Consider the following 24,736-nt stretch of genomic DNA (forward strand, 5'->3'; position numbering starts at 1 on the left):
TGGTGTGAGTTTAAGTGGGAATGTGAGGGAATGTGTTTTACTCACTAGCAGGCTGGTCCAGTTTTACTATCAAAGCTTGAAGTGCGTAAAGTGCTTGCAACTGTCTCTCTGTGTCTGAGTTAAGGTACTTGTGTAGTACAGGCAACCTCCTCTGGATTATGGTCAAGTCCACTTTGCTTGAGGAGCCATCGGCTGCAGGCAGAAGACAAGATTTGAGCGTTTGACATGTTGACATTAGAAACTACCACATAAAATGCAAACACAAGATGCTGCCCGATAATATCAGCATTCCTGACGCCAAAGTGATCAAATCTGCATTACTATCTACACTATTAACTAGTTACAAAGATTTGCATAGGATTAAATATCTCATGAAATAACCCTAAGCAATTCCCCCTCCATTTTTTTAATATATATATATATATACACACACATTTTATGTATATAATAAGCACACACATTTTATATATATAATATGTACACACAACTCAACAGAAAATGCTCCGAAAAATATTAAATATCCATCAGCGGCAGTTCTGTGTGCAAAAATGCTTGATGCCAGAGGAATTATCTTTAGTACCAATTGAGCATAAATGCCACAGCCTACCTGAGTATTGTTGCTGACCATATCCATCCCTTTATGACCACCACAGTGTATCCATCTACTGATAGCTACTTCCAGCAGGATAACACAGCTAGTCATTAAGCTCAAATCATCTCAAACTGGTTTCTTGAACATGTCAATGAGTTCACTATACTCAAATGGTCTCCACAGTCACCAGATTCCAATCCAATAGAGAGTGTAAATGGGAGATTCGCATTATGGATGTGCAGCTGACAAATCTGCAGCAACTGTGGGATGCCATCATGTCAATATTGACCAAAATCTCTGAGGAATGTTTCTAGCACATTTTTTAATCTGTGCCACGAAGAATTAAGGCAGTTGTGGAGGGGGTCCAACCCGGTACTAGCAAGGTGTACCTAATAAAGTGGCCAGTGAGTGTAGTAGATATAAATGTTTTTTTTTTTAACTGATTCATTTACATTACATTTTAATTTCAGTGGGAAAGTGAGATTTTTAGATTTTTCAGAAAAATTAGTTGGACATCAAGCAATTATTGGCTGTTGAAAACCCCAAAACCCTGATGTAACGTCTAATTACTTTGTAAATGATAGTATTTTGGGGGGGGGGTTTAATGATCCTTGATATAATACAATTTTGGGATTAATTACGGCTCGGCCATTTGTTTTATGAGTTTCACTACCCAGAACTGTTCTCTGCTGTTATGGTGTAAAAGAAATACTGAGCCACTTACTTTTTACTGCTGCCTTGCACACAGAAGTCATTAAAGCTCTGAGGAAAGGAGGTGAACTCATTTCTGATTCATCTAGATTGCCCTGTAATAAATGATCACACATCAATGAGAAGATCATTCACAGAGTTTCACATCCTCCAATGAAATGAGCCAGCTGTAAATCTACCTCAACCCAGTCGAAGATTTGTTCATCGCCAGCCAGGTCCTCAAGTAGTAGTTTTTCAAGTTGCTTGTTCAGTTCCTCAGGCGAGAGCGTTCTCTTAGAGACAGCCTCGGTCAGGTTTGAGCCGTCAGAAAGAGTGAAGTCTAGTTTCTGTTGGAAGATGTAACTCGCTCAGTATGGAACAGCTGCTTAGTAAGAGAATGTTTTGATAATTAGACATATTAGACTAAATGAAATGTAAATGAAGGCTCACATGTTCTGTGATGAAGCTGTGCAGATCCTCGGTTTCAGGTATAAAATCTGCCCAGCTCAACTCAGAGTCCCTCCATAATGATCCCACTTTCCTATGGCTCTGAATCACACACACATTTATTTCCACCATCTTCACACTTATAAATATGGCAACACAAACATATCAAAAGTGTTTTAACTTACCATTTGTTTGCATAGAAGGTGCAATATTTCAGAAAATAATATCCCAGCTCTTCCCACAGGGAGTAATGGTGTGCTAAATTCACTGCGGAAACAAAATAAGCAAATGAAACAAAACTTGTGTACAGGCAATTACTAAAGCCGATGAGTTTAATCTGAACCCAATAGCACTGCGGTAAAAACTCACCTAAATAATTCTCTCATAGAGATTCCCCCCTCTCGAAGCACAGGGGTCACCAGCTCCGCAAGGTACAGCCATATATGCGGAATATCAATGGCCATATCATCTGCTATTTCAAGACTTTCAGAAAACCTGTGGGGACGAAACAAATGCATTCAAATCCCAGAATAGACTTTATTTTTTTCCAAAGTTGGCAACTGGAGTTGTTTTTGAAGGTTTTGACTTTTTTTCAGTGTTCAATCTATTGATAGAAAACAGCCCTATTCAATAAAAAAATACAGAATTTCATGCAATATTGGACATAAACTGAAAGTATACTTCAATTTGGATGAAAACACTTTAGTTTATGCAAACAGCTGATTGCGTAGCCTTTCAAATATACTCCATAGTGTGCACGAATACAGGTGCCGGACACATGCACACTAGAAAATGTCATCATTGTCCATTGTTTGCGCTATTCCAGTTCCGACCAATAAAAATGTCATTGTACACTAACTAGTTTGTAGGTATCTCTTTACCACCTCACGAACGCTCGTCAATGTGACCGTCTATTGTTGCTGTCTATATTTCCTAAGGTAAAACATTTTTTTTTTTTTTACTTTTAGGCAATTTAGGGGCCCTTAATATAGGCAATGAATTTATGTCGAAAAAGGGTAACAGGAAGTGTGTTCTAACTTCTGCATACATTGACTGATTTAGATGAAACTTAAGTTGTATGTTCGTTGTAGGAGGCCGATCACATGGATGTGACTATTGTGAGTCAAAGTCATAGCGCCACCAACTGGCAGCAGGAAGTGTGTCACTTTCAAAATGCTTTGAAATCTCCCTCTCGTTTTTATAGGAAAAAGCTCTATTTTTGTACAGTCTACTGTACATCACTGCTTATTGCTTAGAATAAATCGAAATAGCAGTTTATCATTGTTTCTGCAGGCAACATACTTTTCCTCCATCACTTTGATTTCATGTTTGGCACACTGATTACTTCTTGGTATTTCCACTTTATACTCTTTTCTTCCTGTGATTTCTGCTCCAACAACTTATTAATTATCATTAGTTCTGACCAACAGGAAGCCAGCAATTTTTGTTTGAATGTGGATTTTAACTACTGCTCAAAAGGGCTTCATTCGATGTACACCAAACTTTCTCAACATGATAGAGAAAGTTGATGCCAATATCTAGAAGATGCTAAATTGCGAACAGGTATTGGATATCTTGACACACGGTATTGAACGGTATTCAAACGGTATTGAACGTCTTGAACGGTATTGCCACCATTGCCACACAAAGAAGAATGTAAAGACAACTATGCGTGTTCATCCTACCTAGTTTTGTGAATGCAAAGCCGGTGTGTCTTATCTGCAACCACAGACTCTTTAGAATGTCTTTCAGAACTTTATAAATGAAAAGCTCTCAATTCATCTCAAAATAAAACATTGCTGCAAAAACGTTCTCGTACTTTTATTTTGAAGGCAAAATCACTAAAGACGAAATGATTGTGAGCAACTGTTGCTGTCATGACAGATCTATTTCAGAACCAGCCGCTATCAAAATAATCTGGCTACGGGCGCGGGCCAGATATTATTGCTTGTGGGCCACCTGCTGCTGACCCCTGGTTTAGGGTTTAACCCTTTCATTGCTGTGTGCTTTTGCCTGCATTAACGGATAAGAAATATTTTAGGCTCTTTTTGCATCAATTTATATAACAAAATAAAGACATAGATCCAGTTCATTTGTATGGCACCGACAAAATAGTTTTATATACCGGTAATTAGTTTAATAATTAGGTAAAAATATAAAAATACTTTATTTACAAAAATTTTAACAGCAAGTGATAACTTTACGCTCAGTTGAAATTGACATATGTTGCTGAGAACATTATTTTCAGACATAATCATTTGCTTTTATTAGGTATTGCATTTGGATATTAGACATTATCAAAATCTACTTTTTTCACAGTTTAGATTTGTTTGTGTGTGTGTTGATTTTTCAAATGTTGTTGAATCTTCTGGCTCAACTAAATGGGAAACAGTATCCAACTGTGATCCATTGATCTCACTCTGCCTCTGTGTGTGTGTGGGGGGGGGGGGGGGGGGGATGTGTGTGTGTGTGTGTGTGTGTGTGTGTGTGTGAGACTACTACTCATCATAGTATAATAAATATCTTTGGACTTAGGACAGGGATAGGCAACGTTGGTCCTGGCCACTGTCCTACAGAGTTTAGCTCCAAAAAAAACAAAACAAAAAACCTCACCTGCCTGTAGCCTGATGCTGTGCCTCAAAATTTGCATACTATCAGCCCTAAATAGAATTCGAAATTGGAATTAGTGTGTCCCAAATCATAATGTTGAAATAAGTATTCCAAAGATACCCAGATAGTCTACCTTTTCCGGTTAGAATCCGAAGTGCAGATCCGTGCACACTCTTACGGCTAATATTGCCCACAATCGATTGCGCGTTAGACCAGGGGCGGAGCGGGGGGGTGGCTAATTGGGCTTAAGCCCCGAATGTTTTGTCAAAAGCCCCGAATCTTTTAGGTTTTTTAAAATAACTTTAACTTTGTTCCATTCCTTCTCAGTCTTTCTGACTGGAGCGTCAAAAAATGAAACAAAAGCTCTATTACCGTGCGTGGTGGCGGACGGTAATGCATCGCGCATCACTCAGCTTGTTTGCCAACTGCCAATAAAAACTAACGAAGAATAAATCTTCTTCGTCGTTGTCATCAGGGGCTGGCAGCCGGGCTATTGTATGTTTTCACCTGCGTCGTAGCGAGCTTACTGGCTAACCGGCTGAAGTTAATATTATGGACATAACAACATTTTTTTATATGGAACACTAACAGTAAACCTCACCGGCCGGAGAGAGATTCAGAAGCAGCATTGGACGAACCGCGCGGACAAGTGAATGCTGCGTTCACACCCGTTCACACAGAACGTGAATAGAGCGTCTGGCGCGAGTGATTTCAAACTTTAAGTCAATGTGAAGACGCGTTTACGCACGTCTGGAGGTCCTGCAGCGCGAATGACGTTTAGCGCGGCACGGCCGCGAATTCACCTCATTTGCGCGTCCAGTTTTTTTTTTTTTTTTTTTACAGAGTAGGCCTAACTATCATCATTTTCCCAGATAGTGTATAGATTTTTAGGCATTCTATTATCTCAAACAGCCTGAAAAATAGTGCATTTAGCTGACGTAAATGGTAAAAAAATCTCACCGGGGGAGAATGCCCCCGGACCCCCCTAGGTTTGGGCTAAGCCCCGAATGTTTAAATCGTCTGCCTCCGCCCCTGCGTTAGACGAGGATTCGATTAGAACTACAAACACGAATAAGTGATTAAAAAAACTACAAACTTAGCGGATGTGTGAATCAGATGGTTAAGTAGAAAGGTTTAGATAAAAGTGTTTGAGTGATTCATAATCAGTATCTAACCTGACGAAAATATATTTATTCAATGTTATCCACATTATGTTTAATCTGAAATAGCATTGTGAACTTTTGTAATGATACGTTTGGTCGTTAACTTTTAAATGCATCATTATGCAAATTACAAACACATGAGGAGAGTTCTCCGCATGAAAGATCACAACTGGCAGATCAACGTCCTACTACTTTTCTCTCTCTGAAATGGTAGAAAATTAAATTAGATTGAATGTGGAGGATTTTAACTGTGACAAGATGATTGACGGCAGTTCAAACGGTGACAGGATGCACGCAACTAAGCGACAGATCTATCCATTAAAGACGCGATTATGATGAAGTACTACTGTATGTCCCAAAGCTTACCTACTCTTCTGCTACACACATTTAAAATGTTTTACTTTTTCTTCACAAAAACAGTACATACTTTTAGGGCATAGTATAAGTAGGCGAATTGGGACGCAGCATTAGTAATCCTGAAGACATTGATTAGCTTGTTCAGGAGTGTTTGATTAAGGTTAGAGCTAAACTCTGCAGGACAGCGACACTCCAGGACCGATGCTGCCTATTCTGTTTCTATCAGTTTTAATGACAAAATAAAGGCATATAACCAGTTTATTTGTATAGCACAGACATAGTTTTATATAATTAGTTTAATTATATTAAGATGTGGCTGTTTTGATGTAGTTCTTTTACAATTACCCACTTTAAATGCACATCGCCCGCCTAGCATACTTGACCTAAAGCCACCAGGGTGGGGGTGGCGGTGGGGCTTGGGCCCGTCATTGTTGCTTGCGGCTATATTAGTTTGGTGTTGTTTCTATTTTGACTGAGAAACAACAGGTCGGGCCAGTGTCCCCACTTTCTCGACCAACTAATTAGTGCAAAAAAAATTATAAAAAGCTTTAGCGGACAGTTTGGTACAGAATCTGACTGCATGTGAACAGTACACATTTTATGTTGATGATGAAATTTAAGATACATGCTGTGTATGCATAACCTGGTGTACACATAAAAACCGAAGTATACTTTGGGCTTTAAAGTATCTGCTTAAGTCAAATGTCACGCATCAACGTTTCTGGGTCCAATCGCTCCATCAAATCCCAAAAGCAAACAACAAACACACACAGTGTGCTGTGGTACAACTGGAAAATCATGATCTAAACTTTATCTACTTATCAAAATCTCAGTTGCCGATAGACTTTAGTGTACACGGAATTTTTTAAAAGCTAAGCTTAAAGGTGTGCTATAAATGAATAGTGCTCATAAATGGCTGGAAACAGTATTTTATACGTCATTTTATGTCACTTAACTCTTTCCCCGCCATTGACGGAATTTTCCGTTATTTATTAGACAGCGCTTCCCCGCCATAGACGGAATTTTCCGGCTTTCCGTGTTTTCACAGTAACACGGTAGGGTGCGCTATTACGCATCTTCTGAAAGAGTAGAGAATCTCCAGATCAAAACACAGGAAAAAAAGAAGCAGACACAAGCGATAAAAGCATTGCTTATGCACATTGTATTCTTTGAGAGAGAAAAAAAAGAGAAAAAAATTCTCAGTTTTTTGTTCAAAATGTTGCTTTTTTTATGAAACTTACCCACATTTAAGTGTTGATAAAAAAGAATGCATGAAGCTAGAATAATTTTTTTTTGTTTAAAAGCAGAATCTCTGTTCTTGATAAATTGCATGTTCATAAATTCATACAACAAAATATTCTAGGGGCCATGATTTTCTTTTTTTTTAAATGATCAAAAACGCTGGCGGTGGCTGGCAACTTAAAAAAAAAATGCTGACGGGGAAAGAGTTAGACATATATACATTAGCTCAGCAACATGCTAATGGCAATTTGTTTCTTGTTCTGAAGCAGAAAGTAAATAAAATGAACAAAATTTCATTTTTATATATTTTAGTGATTTTTTTTCATTATAGATTATAATATTTTTAAATGATTAGTCATTACATTAGTTATTTCATGCGACCTTAGTAGACAGTAGATAGTGAGGCTGCTTACTATGTTTTGGAACAGAACTCAAAAAGTTAAAAGTGCTGCAATCTCACCCTTTAAAAAACTGAAGTTTGAGGAGGATTCCAGCCTGCAGGAGCTGATAGAGCAGCTGACCCATGTGGTCTCGCGTGATCTGACTCCTCTCCAGTGTGGACTCCACACCCACCCGCACAAACACATAGAGCATGGCAGGTTGCTCTAGTTCCTCCACACACTGCACTGCCTCCTGCATCACAAGAATGCAATGATTAGAAAAACATCAATTGCCATTCTGGACTGGTAGATACAATTTAATAAGTCATATATAAAATGTAATTTTAGGTGATAAAAAAAAAATGGTACAAACCTTGTAATCATTAATGTGCAAAAACTCATCAATAATTGCCTTGGACCGCCTCTCCATGTTCTCTTCTGTTAATGCAGGCTTATCTGGAGAGGGTCCCGACAGTACTTCAAGTTTAACAGCTGCAATAAGAGACATTATTTAGGTTTCTTCCCATGTTTTTCATGTTACTGTTACCAACAACACATTTTGTACATCATCATAATGTGCGTGAGGGTCTCCGTGCGGCTCACCAGACTCCCTGGATTGGCTATGCTCCAGTCTGCTCTTGTCTGCAGTGCTGGCGGGCAGCTTGGGTGTGTCTGAGGCATTAGAGTCTCTGCGGAGCACTTCCTGGACCGACTCCTCGGGAGCATCCTTATTGGTGCTACCCAATGAGATGGGCCCTGTCCGGGCGGAACCCACACTTAATGGCTTGTCATTGCGCTCCCGCCCTGAGCTTCCACGACTGAGAAATTCACAAACATACCAAAAACATACATTCATGAATCTCCAAAAGTAAAAGTATTTTCCTTCAATTCATTACAAATGAAACAATATTTTCATTTAAAGACTTGCCAAAATAAAATGCTAATTATAAAATAATAATACGTTTATTTATTGTTTAATTTAATTTATCATCATTTTATCGTATAATTTCGATGTATTATACAATTAAATAATTATTTGAATATTATTTAAGGATATAAATGTAAAGTATAAATTTGTTAATAATATGCTTATAATAAGGCAGCAAAGAATGAGTTAGGAGCCATTCAATATGCTTAATAATAATATGGGTATAATAATAAATACATCCTACAAGTACATCCAACAAATATTTACATATATCAAATATTGATAAACACCACAGACGAAATGTAAGAACGAAAAGGAAGCTTCCACTTCACAATCACTATATTTTACATGTGTACAATACCTGCTGAGAACTCTCCTGGCATCAACATCTGGGGATGTAGAAGGTAAAGAGGAGGTTGGGGTTGGTTGCAGGGGTGAGTAACGGTTCAAACTGGAACTGGGGCGAGAGACATCTAAAAGAAAAAGGTTGCAAAACAGGAAGAAAACAGATATTTTAGTGTAGAGCCTGAAAATTCGGCTAAACTATAAAACAGCTGGAATTGACCGAGGCAGCAGCCCATGTTTGACTACACCACTCTTTCTTTACCTGACTCACTGGCCTTGGCTCCAGCCCCTCCACTGCTGCCCTTCATCCAGTTCTGAGCTCTTGGTCCCAGCTGAATCTTCTCATCTATTGTTGGCTGAAGAAGGCAAACACACATGCTTTCAGTAAGATCATATTACAGTTTCTCATGTATTCATATAGATCAGTGGTCCTTAAATGGCCCTGTCTCAAATGGCACACTTAATATGCACTTATGGTCTAGTGGACGTGACAGTGAAGTCTACAGGCCGTAGGGTGTCCCACTCAGCATTTTAGGTTTCAGAAGGGTTCTCGTGAGTGTCCCCTTTGTAGTCAATATGCGCCCTCGATGCGCACTTTTGCAGAGCCCGTACTGAAGCGAGCTCTGCAGCAGACTTCTTCCCAAAGTGGTGTTACGTTGGACTTGTAGGAAGACTGCAAGTGTTTAGGGTGCAATTTGGGACAGGGCCAATCATCACTACACACTTTGTATGTCTCCCTTATTTAATGCACTTAATTCAAATCAGCAGCTCATTAGCAGAAAGCTTCATGAACTAAACTTGGTGTGTAAGAAAAGGTATAAAATGTGTGCACTGTGGATCCCCAGAATCACAATTAAGAATCGATGAGATACTAAGACACTATTACACAAGCAAACAGAACAACCATCAGGTGGGGCTGCTGAGTCAAATAGGCAATTCGCTTATTTACAAACACTGCAAACAATTATTTTCTCAATCAATATTTTTGTCAGTTTTTCTACTAAAAATGATTTAAACACCATTAAACCTCACTAAATGTATGCTTATAACAACAGATATGCTAATATGGTTGGAAAGGTCATCCAGATCTTTTGTTGTTGTTAGTTTTGATAAAAGTTTTGATATTTTGGGGTGGTGCTTTAACTGTTCTTATGCTGTGCTTTAGCGGTCAGACAGTTTGCATGGTAAAAGCCTTTTTATACAGGGCTTCCGGTTATGACCAGTTAGTTTAATAGTCCTTCACAAAATATGAAAATGTTGTTTGGCACAGTCAGAGTGAAAAAGAAAAAATATAAATTAATTTTACATTTTATTTTACTGGAAAATATAGACAATAAACAATATATGTATACTATTTTTAAATGGCTTTAAGTTAAAGTGCTGCAAAAAAGTATAATCAATGACGTTGTATGGTGTAGTTCACACAACCTCCATAAGTATGATTCAGATGATGAGATCAATTGTTTACCTATAAATACAGCTTCCTCCCTCTCAAGAAGATCATCGGGGAATGTGAAAACACAGCTGTGCTAGCAATCAATAGATGTGACCAATAAGAAAACGTGTCTTTGTTTGAACTCTACCTTGGAGATCTTGGGAAGCTTAGTGGGATCTATCGTTCTGCTGTTCTTGGTCGTGGGCACAGTGCTCCAGGTCTCCTCTCTCGGCACCGCTGCAACATTAAGCGAAAGAACGGTTGGAACAGAGTGCAGTTGCTTCATCAGCGAGTGAAAACAGAAAGGAGGCCCACAGGACTGAGTAAGCTGTAAAGAGGATTAGCCTATAGCAGAAGTCTCTTTCTGACCTGGTCTCCTCTTGTTGTCCTTGGACAGCAGTTGCTGGTGGACCTTTCTCTGTTCCTCCTGTTCCTCCAACTTTGCCTCTTTATGGATCTGCTCGATGGTCTTGGGGCCCAGGTCAACTCTCCGAGACACCCAATTGTGCTGAGATGAGTAAAGAACACAAATAATGACCTGAAAATACCAGAATGACTGCCAAAAAATACAAGAAAGTATCCTTACACTATAAAGCTCAACAATAGGATTCAGAAAGTAAAAAAAGTTAAAATAAATATCTTTAATATTCACTTTTATTTAATAGTTACACCTTTAAATAAAAATAGTATTTAAATGAACAGAAATTAGAAGAAAAAAAGCGCACAGGCCGATTAATAAAAGGGTTGCACATGTCACTTTTAAAAATATATCAATAGATAACCAATTTTTGTGAATTGATTTTTGATAATCCCTTTGTGAATTGAGTTAATATTGAATTGTATTATGTACACTACTGTTCAAACATTTGGGGTCAGTAAGTAAAACCAATTATTTTTTAAAGAAATTACTTTTATTCAGCAAGGACACATTAAAGGGATTATGAGACAGGAAGCTTGCGCTCCAGACTGTCGTCAATGCACTGTGGATTACAGGTAATAATGTTGTAAATAATGTTCAGTTTCTTGCACAAACCGACCGTTTCACTTCATAAAACTACAATGAATCGTCAGGAGCCATGGGTATTAACTTTGTTTTGCCTGGCTGTGTGTTTTTTGACTCTCAGAGTGACGGTAACCGATTACTTGCATTACAGTATATGAATCACCAAGGACTAGTTTCAGCTTAAAATCTTCTTTACTGTTGTACTGAAGAAAAAAATACACCTACATCTTGGATGGTCTGAGGGTGAGTAAATCAACAGCAAATACATTTTTTTTGGATGAACTATTCCTTTAAACTGATCAAAAGTGACAGTAAAAGACAATAAAAAACATTTTAATTTCAAGTAAATGTTGATCTTTTGAACTTTCTATTCATCAAAGAATACTGGGAAAAAAAGGTTTCCACAAAAATATTAAGCAGCTCAACTGTTTTCAACATTAATTTCTTTCCTGAGCATCAAATCAGCATATTAGAATGATTTCTGAAGGATCATGTGACTCTGAAGACTGGAGTAATGATGCTGAAAATTCAGTTCCCTTTCGTCCAGGGAACTCCGACGTACGTCGGGTTCCCCTGACGAATTGGGATCACGCTAGGGAGCCTATTACCTTCGAGAACTAAACAAAAAGCCAATGAACATTGGCATGCAACATTTGCATTCCGCGGACCCGCCCGTCAGCGCGGGTATAAAAGCCGGAAGTAAACATTGCATCATCGCCTTTCGCTTCGGAGCCTCAGTTCCTGTTGACTTCAAAGCAAGCCTTCTGGAGAACGAAAATAAAGAAATACCTGGAGAGCAGAATCGCTGGTGTGACGGCGCGGTGCAGCGATCTTCGCCTTCGGCAGCAAAGGGTTGCAGTTTTCCCCCGTCTGTCTGCTGCGGTGGTCCCTCGGCGCTTCGGCGTTTTCTCTCTCTCTCTCTCTCTCTTGTTTTCTCTCTCTCTTTTCTATCTAAAAGAGCTGGCGGGTGTTTCGCGTCCTTTTCAGGATGTCGACTCACCCGTGCGTTTCTGGATGCGGTAGACTTCTCCCTCCGGATGATGGCCATCAACACTGTCTCGCATGTTTGGGCTTAAGGCATGCTGAGGCAGCGTTGTTGGATGAGTCATGCTCTCTCTGTGGGAGCATGGCCATCGCGACGCTCCGCTCGAGACTGAGATCCCTGAAATATGGGGGAGTCCCTTCGGATAATGCTCGATCTAGTTCGTCTGTCGGTTCAGTTCGACAGGCGGCTACTTCGGTCATTCCCGTTGGTGAGCGTATGAGGGTTACAGTGCGGAATGTCTCGTGTGGTGAAACATCCTCGCGAGCTTCCCACTCCTCTAGCAGCTCGCTGCCAGCGGCGCTTCCGGCGGAACTTCCGGGGCCGTCCCGCACGGTTCCGGTTGTTTCCTTTGGAGCGCCCCCGGAGGACCAGATGTCTATCGCGGCATCGGAAGAGGTGCAATCATCTTCGGGTGAGGAGTCAGCGGCTCCACCCCCTTCGGGTGCGGTGGCTGCAGCTGACGCTGATCCCGAGGTGGTTGCTATGCTCGAAAGGGCGGCCGCGAATGTGGGACTCGAGTGGAACCCTCCGCCCGGGCCCTCGCATTCGCGGCTTGATGATTGGCCTGCTGCGGTACGTGCGGATGCCCCGCGTACCGCTCCAGTGCCTTTCTTCCCTGAAGTGCATGAGGAGTTGAGGAAGTCCTGGTCGGCGCCTCTGGCGTACCGGCGGGGGCCTCCTCGCCCCTCCCTCTTCACCACCCTTGACGGCGGGGCGGCGCACGGGTACGAGGGAATCCCCACAGTGGAGCGGTCTATCGCGATGCAGCTGTGTCCGAAGACCGCTTCCACCTGGCGGGGTGCCCCTTCACTCCCCTCCCGCGCCTGTAGGTTCTCCTCGGGTCTAACCGGGGAGGCCTATAAGGCGTGTGGAGACGCCGCCTCCGCCCTGCATGCCATGGCTCTGCTTCAGGTCCACCAGGCCAAAGCACTCCATGACCTGCAGGGGAGTGGTCCCGACCCAGCCTTGCTGCAGGGGCTGCGTGCGGCGACCAACTTCGCTCTACGGGCGACGAAGGTTACCGCACGTTCGCTGGGTCGGGCGATGTCCACGCTTGTGGTCCAGGAGCGCCACCTATGGCTTACCCTTGCGGATATGCGGGAAGCCGAGAGGAACAAACTTCTCGACTTCCCCGTGTCCCAAGGGGGCCTCTTCGGCGAGGCGGTGGATAACTTGGCCCAAGAGTTTTCCGCCGCCCAGAAGCAGTCGGAAGCTATGCGGCATGTCCTGCACAGGAGGAAGGCCGCTGCTGGCCCAACTCCTGTTGCCGCACAGCCTCCGGCCGCTCGTCGCCGAGGTCGTCCTCCTGCGGCCGCTCCCCCTCCAGGCCAGCAGCCTCAGCCTGGGGGACGGAGGTCGGGCCGTAAGAGGGCGGCCCAGCCCGCTCCGACGCCACCTGCACCTTCCAGGAAGAAGAGAGGTGGACGTCGTTCCTGAGACGGGCGACCTGGAAACGGATGCTGCCGCTCTGCGGGAGGCGGTCCCTATTCGCCTCCTTCCCCCGGGCAACACGGCCCCCGCTCCCCTCTCCCCAGCCTGCGGGTAGCGGCCTCGCGGAACCCTCCGCGTCGCCCCGGCCTGCGGCTGGCCACGGAGGTGCAGAGACGGGGTTGCGAGGAGTCAGGGCCTCGTTCCTCGTCTCTCCCCCTCCCCTCGCCATGGGGCGGCCCGCAGCAGAGGGTACACGAAGAACCCTCTCTGCCGTCTGCCCCCCGGAGTGGACAGGTAGGTGTCAGTACCTGCGCCCAGACCCCGCTCGCGGTCGCCACGTCGTCGCTGGAGCCGGGTCCCTGTCCCCCGCCCTGCTGCCCCCCCGCGGGTACGCCGGTGGTCCGGGTGGGTCTACTCGCTCGGTTCCTGGAGGCCTGGCTAGCGCTTCCAGCTCCGTCCCGGTGGATCCTCCGCACCATTCGGCTCGGCTACGCAATTCAGTTTGCCCGCCGGCCTCCCAGGTACAGGGGCATTCTCTTCACCCGTGTGCGGTCAGAGGATGCCCCTGTCCTGCGGAAAGAGATCGATGTCCTGCTGGCGAAGGACGCGATCGAGCCGGTCCCTCCTGCCGAGATGAGGTCCGGGTTTTACAGCCCCTACTTCATTGTACCCAAGAAAAGCGGTGGGTTACGACCGATCCTGGACCTGCGTTCCTTGAATCGGGCCCTGCACAAACTCCCCTTCAAGATGCTCACGCAGAAGCGCATTTTCGAATGCATCCGTCCCCGGGATTGGTTTGCAGCAATCGACCTGAAGGACGCTTACTTTCACGTCTCGATACTTCCTCGACACAGACCGTTCCTGCGGTTTGCGTTCGAGGGTCGAGCGTATCAGTACAGAGTCCTACCCTTCGGGCTGGCCCTGTCCCCCCGTGTCTTCACGAAAGTCGCGGAGGCGGCCATTGCTCCCATGAGAGAGCAAGGCGTTCGCATCCTCAATTACCTCGACGACTGGCTCATTATAGCTCACTCTCGGGATGTTCTGTGCGAACACAGGGACATGGTGCTCCGGCATCTCAGTCAGTTGGGTCTTCAGGTCAACTGGGACAAGAGCAAACTCTGCCCCACGCAGAGGATCTCTTATCTCGGTATGGAGCTGGACTCGGTCGCCCAGACTGCGCGCCTCACAGAGGAGCGCGTCCAGTCAGTGCTCACCTGCCTCAGGTCTTTTCGAGGCAGGACAGCGGTTCCACTGAAACAATTTCAGAGGCTCCTGGGGCATATGGCGGCCGCAGCGGCAATTACACCGCTCGGCCTGTTACATATGAGACCGCTACAGCGCTGGCTTCACGATCGAGTCCCGAGGTGGGCGTGGCAGAGTGGTACGTTCCGGGTCCAAGTGACCCCGCACTGCCGCCAAACCTTCTCCCCGTGGTCGGACCCTGCGTTCCTTCGGGCTGGAGTGCCCCTGATCCAGGTTTCCAGGCATGCTGTGGTTTTCACAGATGCCTCGGCCACGGGGTGGGGGGCCACGTACAAAGGGCATGCAGTCTCGGGTCTGTGGACGGGGCCCCAGCTGCATTGGCACATCAACTGCCTGGAGTTGCAAGCAGTACGCCTAGCTCTGTGTCGCCTCGTAGGGGTTCTCAGACACAAGCACGTACTGGTCCGTACGGACAGCACTGCGACCGTTGCGTACATCAACCGTCAAGGTGGTCTACGCTCCCGTCGTATGTCGCGACTCGCCTCCCACCTCCTCCTATGGAGTCAGAAGCATCTGAGGTCGCTTCATGCCGCTTACGTGCCGGGGGCTCTCAACCGTGTGGCCGACGAGCTTTCACGGTTCACCCCCCTGCCCGGAGAGTGGCGACTCCATCCCCAGGCGGTCCAGCTGATTTGGAGTGTCTTCGGAGCGGCACAGGTCGACCTGTTCGCCTCTCCGGACACGACCCATTGCCAGTGGTTTTACTCCCTGTCCGAGGGGACCCTCGGCACGGACGCCCTGGCTCACAGCTGGCCCCGGGGCCTACGCAAATATGCGTTCCCCCCAGTGAGCCTTCTTGCGCAGACTCTGTGCAAGGTCAGGGAGGAAGAGCAGCAGGTCTTGCTAGTGGCGCCCTACTGGCCCACCAGGACTTGGTTCCCAGAACTCATGCTCCTCTCGACAGCCCCTCCTTGGCCGATTCCTCTGAGGAAGGATCTACTTTCTCAGAGACGGGGCACTCTACGGCACCCGCGTCCAGACCTCTGGAAACTCCATGTCTGGTCCCTGGACGGGACGCGGAGGTTCTGAGTGGGCTGCCACAGGCAGTGGTAGACACTATCGCTTCCGCTAGAGCCCCCTCTACGAGGCGCCTCTATGCGTTGAAGTGGAACCTGTTCGTCGCTTGGTGCTCCTCCCGTCAGGAGGACCCCCGAACTTGCCCGATCGGCGTTGTGCTTTCTTTCCTGCAAGATGGGTTGGAGCGTAGGCTGTCCCCTTCAACCCTCAAAGTGTATGTCGCTGCCATTGCGGCGCATCACGATGCAGTTGACGATAAGTCGGTGGGAAAGCACGACCTGGTCATCAGATTCCTGAAGGGTGCTAGGAGGTTGAACCCTCCTCGCCCTGTACACTCTGTACCCCCTTGGGACTTGACTCTGGTACTGAGAGCTCTCCAGAGTCCTCCCTTTGAGCCTTTGCTGACAGTAGAGCTTGATATCCTGTCTATTAAGACAGCGCTCCTGTTAGCATTGGCTTCTTTTAATAGGGTCGGGGATCTGCAAGCATTTTCGGTCGACGAATCGTGCCTAGAGTTCGGGCCGGGCCTGTCCCATGTAACACTGAGACCCCGCCCCGGATATGTGCCCAAGGTTCCTACCACTCCGTTTAGAGATCAGGTAGTGAACCTGCAAGCGCTGCCCCAGGAGGAGGCAGACCCAGCCCTAGCTTTTCTCTGTCCCGTCCGCTCCTTGCGGTGTTACGTTGACAGAACGCAAAGCTTCAGGACCTCAGACCAGCTCCTTGTCTGTTACGGAGGCCGGCAGAAGGGGAAGGCCGTCTCCAAGCAGAGGTTAGCCCACTGGATAGTGGATGCCATCACCCGAGCCTATGAGGCTCAGGGTGAGCCTTGTCCCCCCAGGTTGCGCGCTCACTCAACTAGAGGGGTTGCCGCTTCTTGGGCGTTGGCTCAAGGCGCCTCGCTGACAGACATTTGTAGAGCTGGGGGCTGGGCGACACCTAACACGTTTGCTAGGTTCTATAACCTCCGTGTGGAACCGGTTTCCTCCCGGGTTCTGGCTTCGTCCAGTGGGTCGAGGGAATAGGTTGTGTCGGCTTGCTGCGCCACTCTGTAATCAGATAAGTGCGTCTCTTCCGCTCCGCTGGCCCCTAAGTGGTAACCTCGTTGAGCTCCTCCATCACCCCCCCGGCGCCCGGCGTAGCGGACCGCCCGGCGCCAGGTTTGCTCCTCTAGCTAGAGTCGTAGCAGACTGGGTGTTCAGTGGTCTTGTGTACCGGTTTTTGCCACGTGCAGTCCAGCCGTGTCTTCCCCGACGGACTCGCGCCGTCGTCCTTGTTGTATGCGCTCCCAATTCCAATGGTTGGGACCATCTCAGGGACTCCATATGTTCACTATGTGAATTCATATGAGTATTCCAGGCCAGATCAGGCATCCTGGTTTTCCGTAGTGTGCCTCCCCTCCCCCGGGGGTTGAGGCACGCTTCCCAGTGTTATCCAATGTCCTCTGTGTGGGTCTTGCGGAACAGCAGTGGATTCCTAGCAGCCCCCGAAATTTATTGAAAAAACTGCTGTAGGGCGGCTTAGCTGGGCACTGGAAGGGGCCAGCACCATGGCGTTTTATTAGGGATCCCAATTCGTCAGGGGAACCCGACGTACGTCGGAGTTCCCTGGACGAAAGGGAACGTCTCGGTTACGTATGTAACCCTCGTTCCCTGAGTACAGGGAACGGAGACGTACGTCCCTTTGCCATGTGGCTGCACCTTCGCAGGGGTCCGTTACTTCGGCTCCTCAGCGAAAAGCGATGATGCAATGTTTACTTCCGGCTTTTATACCCGCGCTGACGGGCGGGTCCGCGGAATGCAAATGTTGCATGCCAATGTTCATTGGCTTTTTGTTTAGTTCTCGAAGGTAATAGGCTCCCTAGCGTGATCCCAATTCGTCAGGGGAACCCGACGTACGTCTCCGTTCCCTGTACTCAGGGAACGAGGGTTACATACGTAACCGAGACGTTTTGCCAACACAGGAAAAAATCCCTAACTTTTATTTTTAATTGTAATAATATTTCACAATATTACTGTTTTTACTGTATTCTAATTAAATAAATGCTGCCTTGGTGAGCACACAGCATGAGTTTTTTTTATAATTTTCATTTAAAAAACAATGTAATACACATATATAACACCATATATTGTGAAATATTTCCTTGTCAGTAAATGACAAAACACTAAAAAATGTATGCTACTGTAAGGGCTGAGAGAGTGGTGGCAAATGTGAAATCTTTTTCTCTTCTGACCAACGTAATCAATCTCTCTATATGTTTTCACTCTTTTAGAAAGTTGTGGAAACTATCACAGATTATAATTTTTTTGCTATTGGAGCAAATAGATATACAAAAATTATATTTACGGTCGTCTCCCGTTCACCGCAATAGAAGTTTACCCAACTACGACAATTCTGCTTCTGAGAGCCCGGCAAATGTGAAAAGGGTCCATAGGAAAATACAGTACATTAAACAAACACAAAACTCCTGAATGATGGGAACGAGTAGTTAATTAATTCACTCTAACAGAATGTTAAGAAAACAATCTTGTACCCTTGTCTTTTCCTTTTCAGTTTACTTCTGGAACCCAGGTTGCTAAAAATGCTCTCTTGATCACCACTTGAAAACAAACGAAAGGAAAAAAAGACAAACAGAACTCACCAATCGCAGGTCAATAACGTCCTGCAGCATGAACCGAATGCGTGATGAAGTCTTCCTCTCTTTGACTATCTTCTCCATCTGGTTAAAGTACTGATCCATTCGTGGCTAAAATGAACAAGAACCATTTATATGATGCACAAGCTTAAAAAAACCCTGAAAACATAAACAGACCCCCATCTACAATATAATGGACTGTTATTCTGCTGACAAAGCCCAATAATTGATGTTTGTCTTTACTTAAAGTAAAAAACAATTCAACTAATGACATGAGGGTGAGTTAATAATGAGAGAATTAAAATGTGTGGGTAAACCATCCATTCAAGTGCATTAGACAACACCTCAGTCATGTCCTCAGCTGAATCCAAAGTGAGTTTCGAAACCGGAGCACATTAAAATGACTCATTTGGGACCAACATTTCCAAGCTAACATGTAGGTTTTAAATTGTAGCAATATGCTCTGGAGAGCTGTACGGACCAGCAGGGATTTATTCAAATTGTACACAACACAAAACACTTTGGAAAAGAGAGGCTAAAGAATATTAGTTTATGAGTGCAGAGAGTGGCCAACACAGACTTGCATTATTACATTGAAATAAGGAACAGTCTCTGTGCGTTTCCATGGGTTGCAGAAGCAATTAAAAGATTTAGGAGGATGGTTATTTTTTTTAATGCTTGTTATAGAGGACATCCTCCCTATTAAGATCAACCTGGCTGACCTTAGCTTTCTCGAAGTCCAGGTCCTTGCCAATAGTGGTGAGAAGCCTGCACAGGCACTCCAGTGACTCTGGATCATGGTTTTTCAGCAATTTCACCACACAGTCGTGCATGATGGCCTCCGTCAGCATTCGCAGCTTGAAGAGCTCGCCGATGAACTTGATGTTGCCAATGGAGCGTCTGCGGGCTTTATCTTTCGCCTCTTCCAGCTCTACCTGCAGTCTCTCCCTCTCGCTATCCTGAGAGTGAGAATAAGAGAGAGAGAGAGAGGAAGACATGTCAGAAAGGATCATTGTGTGCCCGCTGCAGCAAAAGCAACTTTTTGTTTGTTTGTGAAGAACAGAATTATCTAGACTACAACTGGAGATCATTTTCAGAGGCCTTTATAGTAACTTTTAACCAGGGCTCTGAACCGGTTCAAGGAATAAAAGCAAAAAACGGAAACTTTATTTTTTCAATAATTAAACACCATGTGGTCAAGGTTAGTATATTGGCTTTATGTATGGTCAGACACATGCATGTGTCATTATATTATTATAATTTTACAAAAATAAATGTTAAATGGACTTAAGTCACAACAAGCTCTTAGTATAAAGTTCTATTCAAGCTCTACTAAGCTCTAGTATAAAGTACAAAAAAAAAATATATATTGTTATTAAAAAACTTTTGATGGAAAGTATCTTTTTTCTTTGCTTTTTTCAGTCAAATATTTTCGGTTGCTGAAATTTTGGTGCATCATTACAGAGAAGTCTCATTTCACGGAAAGTTCAAGTTATGACACTTTAATAAAAATTATGAGGTCAAAAAAACTAAATGCATGGATGAATCGTTCACAATGAAATCAATACCATTCATTTAGAAAATAGATATTATGAGACTTTTATACTAGGATATACTTTCAATGAATCACAACTTCATACAAAGCTATCAGATTGGTTTTATTTGACTTAAAATAATCATACTGATTATGGTATATGGACTACTTTTTTCTTTCACTGTTTACATTACTTTTATTTTATGGGAAAGAGCATGAATAACGCTAAATGTCTCCTTTTATGTCAGCAGTTCAGTCTTTATATTAATATGAGGGTGAGTAGATGACAGCAATGTGTAACTGCCTAGCTATTCATATGCATATAATTATACAAAAATAATGTATTAAAGGGCACCTATTATGACATTTAAAATGTTCCTAATGTTGTTTTGGGAGTCCCCAACAACAGTTTTACATGCATGCAATGACAAAAAACACTTTTGTTGTCGTATAATATGCATTTATTTTGACCTGATTTGCTCACCGACTCCCAAATGATTCGTTCAACGACTCATTTTTCCAAACCCCTCCTTTGCGCGACCTAATCTGCGTTGATTGGTCAGATGACCCAGCAGTGTTTACATAGATAATACTTATTGTTTAACACGGAGTACAATGATACTTTTATCAATTAAATTGTGTTATAATAATGATTATAGTCCACTGCGTAGTTTGTAGTAAAAAAATACAAATAAGATAAAGAATTTAATGTTATGTTAGCGCATAGCCCAGAGTTCATATTGTAAAAGCACAATCAGTCTTTGTTTGCATTAGCCCGATGCATAAACATAACGTTTTTACAAAAAAAAAAATGCAGTTACGTTACTACGAGGTATTACTCTATTCTTTAAGACAACTCCGAAAACAACGACAAACACTTCACATATCTCAATACAATTGTCATTGAAGACCTAGAAGCTAAACAGTGCTTACACAACAAACAAAATAATTATTAAGCATGCTACATAAAAACAACAATTATTAATAACACTTACAGGTTGTGATACGGAGGATGAAGCTGATGCAAATACACTTGGAACTGAACCTTCCTTCAATATCAGCCGGCTCGCGAATCCAAGTTTGATTGCATTTAAAAAGCAATCGTCTTCAAAATGGCGCGAATAAAGCACAAGGCTCGGACTATACTTCTGTGGTATAGTTATATGAATTGTAGCCACTTAGTCTTCAAATGCTCCTCCTTGGGCAGATGAAAAAAGTTGGCTCTTGAGTCGCACTTCAGAACACAGCGTCTCGTCGCCATGATATTTTCCCTGGCCTTGAAGCGCAATAAGTGGGCGTATCGTATTCAAATAACTTGACAAGTTGACGTCATCTAGTCAGAGAAAAAGCTTCGGTCTTCTAACGATTCATAAAAATGACTCAGAGTCGACTCTCACTTTTGAAAGACAATAACTTTATATACGGTGCACTTTCATATTTCAAACTTTGCAGGATGTTTTTGTTCACTTAGATCTATGTTACACACTACATGAAAGGTACATTTCAAAATTCCATAATAGGTGCCCTTTAATAAATCATTTTACTTCTCCCTACTTTACTTTAGTTAAGGTTCATGTACAATTAATTTTTGTATCTGTTCTTATGCACAATATTGGATCTGGATTCAAGTACAATAATTATTAGTGACTTTAAAAAAAAGATTTACTGAATCAGTAGTACGAAAATTAATAAAAATGTATGCTTATGACGACTTAAAAATGTTTGCATGCCATTTAAATCCACACAAATAATTCTAAGCAACCTGAATCATCTCATGGCATGCGTTATTTACATCATACACAACATCTAGGAAATTTGAATGGCCGGTGAACCATTTAAGAACAGTTTTAGAGATGCGTTCGGCGCTGAAGCACTTACCGAGGTAGCCGCCTCCAGCTCCCTGTGTTTCTTCTCGAAGGCATCGTCATCTACCTTGTCCTTCTCAAACTCTTTCTGACAACGGTTCAGAAGCAGCTTCCGAAAATTCACAGTGCTACTGGGCTTATCCGTCATAGGCACTTTTAACTACAAACACAGCACATGTATGTGACTTATCTACATGTTAAACATTCCAAGCTAAACGTTTAGTTTGAATCTCTATTTGCTTCCAAAATCACAAATAAACATCTAATTCATTAATCAGTGATCTACTAAACTTATATACTAATGTTAAATCTTAACTGGCCCCAGTTTTAATGGAAAGTCTGACTCACCGTGGCCAGACAGCTGCACATATTGCCATAGGCCACAGAGAAGCTGGGTTCATCGATGGCTTTCTCAAAGACTAGGTCTATGACACCCTTGAGCCGCTCCTCCGTGTCAATGGTGAGGTCAGTCACCTGCTTCATCAGCTGGCTGAACATCTGTGGCGTCAGTTTGTTGAGAATACTACGGACTTTTCGGAAAATCTCCTGCAAAAAACATTATTGAACATATTACTGAATGTCTTCCAAGGCAACAATTTCCTCGTGAAAGTAATGAAGTAATAAACTATTCAATCATAGCTGAACATCTGGATACCGCAACATACTTTTTCGTACTGCAAAATAAGCTACTTAAAGCCATCTGAAATGTGTATTTGGTTAAGGACGAAGTGAAAGTGCAGGAGGACCTGAGTTCTCAGGGCATCTGGATCTTCAATGGCACTCTCCCGCTTCAGACCAGGCTTCCAAGCATTCTCTGTTGTCTTAAGCTGCACCTCATCGTTCACAGACACGTTTGTGATGATCTTGCGTCCGGATGGTCGCCGCAGGCCAACATTCAGCAGCTGAAGGAACAGGCATAATCATATAGTACAGACAGGGATAATAAGTATATCTAAGATAATGTCCATTGAAAATGCTTTTATTCATGGGTTAAGTATAAAACATTCAATTATATTAAAGACAAAGGGGTTAGAGAGCATACTAATTGACTTATTGTAGTTATTAAGACAAAGCTCCATATTATTTTCAGTATTACTGTGAGAATATGTAATGGTACGGGTAATGGGACAAACCGGTGCTCCCCTGCCTCCTTGAAGCTGTCGGCCGAAATCCGCAAACGCTGGCGTGAAGTCTGGGCCTCTGGAAATCACACGTGGGTCTACCGGCCGCGTGGGCAGCTTATTTTGGTTAATCTGTTCAGTGAGGCAGAAACACATTAGGCTTCTCTTAAAGAACAACTTACTACTCTGTACAAGAGCAGTAATGAGTTTTACAGGGATTTAAGAGGGCCATAATCAGGTTACAATATCCCTTTATTCCCATAGTACTCCGTTTAATGGTGTGGTGCAAATTGATTCTGGTCCAAGCGAAATTCCTATGGAATTTTGTGTTAATAATTTTCAATTATTAACTTTAATCTACCATTCTATATGTTCAAAATAGGGCTGTAAATTTAACATGTTCATTTACATTTATTAATTTAGCAGACGCTTTTAATGAGACTTTAAAAGTTCTCACAAATGAGAACAATAGAAGTAGTTAAACTAACAATAGGACAACAACATGCAAGTGCTATGACCCTTCCCAGTTTAATCTAACGCAATACGAGTAGAAAGAGATTTTGTGCCTCTTTTGAGATGTCACCACAATACGCCGTTCACTTGCAGAGCGCAAGTTTCTGGATGACACGTAAGTCTGAAGTAATGAGTTTAGGTAGGAGGGAGCAGAGCCAGTGGTTGTTCTGTAGGCAAACGTCAGCGACTTGAATTTGATGCGAGCGGCAACTGGCAACCAGTGCAATTTTGTGAGGAGAGAAGTGACGTGTGCTCTCTTCGGCTTGTTAAAGCCAAAGAGTTGGACCAGAAGAACTCTATAATTGTACATATTTGAGTACAAGTATCTCTATACTTGTACACATTTAGTACAAGTATAATGCTATTGTATAAACATTTTTTAATTAAACAGTCTGACCTTATCTAGAACAACATCAGAAATGGGAGGAAGCCCCTCTGGTTTCTGCACACATGCAGACATGAACTGGAAGCCCAACAGGAAATCTCTGTCGTACTGCTTCTTTCCATTGTTCTCTGCAGGCTCTGCAGAAGAGCAGAAACGCTTACAGTGGTAAAACCTGGCAGATACACATGTGGGAAACACGAGAACATTGAAGAGAGATGGCCTTACGTGGCACTGCTTTGATCAGCGGCTCTTTATCTGCAGGCGAGGGGACGCTGTCACTGCTTTCGTTTTCAGAGGCGTGTTCGGCTCCGTTTCTCTGAGGATCTACTTCCTGTTCTCCGTTCTCCTCGAGCACAACTCCTTCTGACGGCCTCCTCTCCACCTCCACAGGAGGAGGACTGGGGCTCTCTGCAGCGGACTCCATAGAGGACTGATCCAGGTCCTCCTACCAAACACAACCCCACTTAAAGCCTACCTTACTCATATGAATATAAGCAACATGGTTTTCCAAATCATTTGTTGTGATTCGATTAAATTAGAATAAAAGCCAGATGCATCAAATGGTGCATAAAAAACATGCAAAATAATTTTACCTCTTTGTCTGGACACTGATCTTGCCCTACAGGCATGTTCTTTTTTGGGTTCTTCCAGGTCTTTGGTGCACTAGATGTAGCTGTACAGAGAAAAGGCTTGTGTTATTTAAATGACTCTCACAACATTCACCTTAGCTGTATC

The 24,736-nt window shown here is 43.7% G+C and overlaps 1 protein-coding gene across 2 annotated transcripts in view; it reads right to left on the reverse strand.

Moving 5' to 3' along the window:
- eif4g3b (eukaryotic translation initiation factor 4 gamma, 3b) overlaps positions 1 to 24,736 on the reverse strand; it is a 57,640-nt gene that overhangs the window by 3,082 nt on the left and 29,822 nt on the right. For both annotated transcript variants that reach the window (XM_079589027.1, XM_079589026.1), the window contains exons 12-33: positions 24,595 to 24,674; positions 24,227 to 24,446; positions 24,014 to 24,138; positions 23,116 to 23,235; positions 22,729 to 22,884; positions 22,331 to 22,528; positions 21,996 to 22,142; positions 19,306 to 19,542; positions 18,590 to 18,694; positions 10,559 to 10,697; positions 10,338 to 10,426; positions 9,017 to 9,110; positions 8,771 to 8,882; positions 8,085 to 8,299; positions 7,855 to 7,973; positions 7,562 to 7,734; positions 2,099 to 2,224; positions 1,915 to 1,996; positions 1,733 to 1,831; positions 1,483 to 1,629; positions 1,317 to 1,398; positions 46 to 192 (exon numbers count right to left, since the gene is read on the reverse strand). In XM_079589027.1, coding sequence (XP_079445153.1) covers positions 46 to 192; positions 1,317 to 1,398; positions 1,483 to 1,629; positions 1,733 to 1,831; positions 1,915 to 1,996; positions 2,099 to 2,224; positions 7,562 to 7,734; positions 7,855 to 7,973; positions 8,085 to 8,299; positions 8,771 to 8,882; positions 9,017 to 9,110; positions 10,338 to 10,426; positions 10,559 to 10,697; positions 18,590 to 18,694; positions 19,306 to 19,542; positions 21,996 to 22,142; positions 22,331 to 22,528; positions 22,729 to 22,884; positions 23,116 to 23,235; positions 24,014 to 24,138; positions 24,227 to 24,446; positions 24,595 to 24,674 — 3,012 coding nt within the window. The remainder of the gene's footprint in view (positions 1 to 45; positions 193 to 1,316; positions 1,399 to 1,482; positions 1,630 to 1,732; positions 1,832 to 1,914; positions 1,997 to 2,098; positions 2,225 to 7,561; positions 7,735 to 7,854; positions 7,974 to 8,084; positions 8,300 to 8,770; positions 8,883 to 9,016; positions 9,111 to 10,337; positions 10,427 to 10,558; positions 10,698 to 18,589; positions 18,695 to 19,305; positions 19,543 to 21,995; positions 22,143 to 22,330; positions 22,529 to 22,728; positions 22,885 to 23,115; positions 23,236 to 24,013; positions 24,139 to 24,226; positions 24,447 to 24,594; positions 24,675 to 24,736) is intronic.

This window comes from Phoxinus phoxinus (assembly GCF_949152265.1).
Source record: "Phoxinus phoxinus genome assembly, chromosome: 18".
Classification (NCBI taxonomy): domain Eukaryota; kingdom Metazoa; phylum Chordata; class Actinopteri; order Cypriniformes; family Leuciscidae; genus Phoxinus; species Phoxinus phoxinus.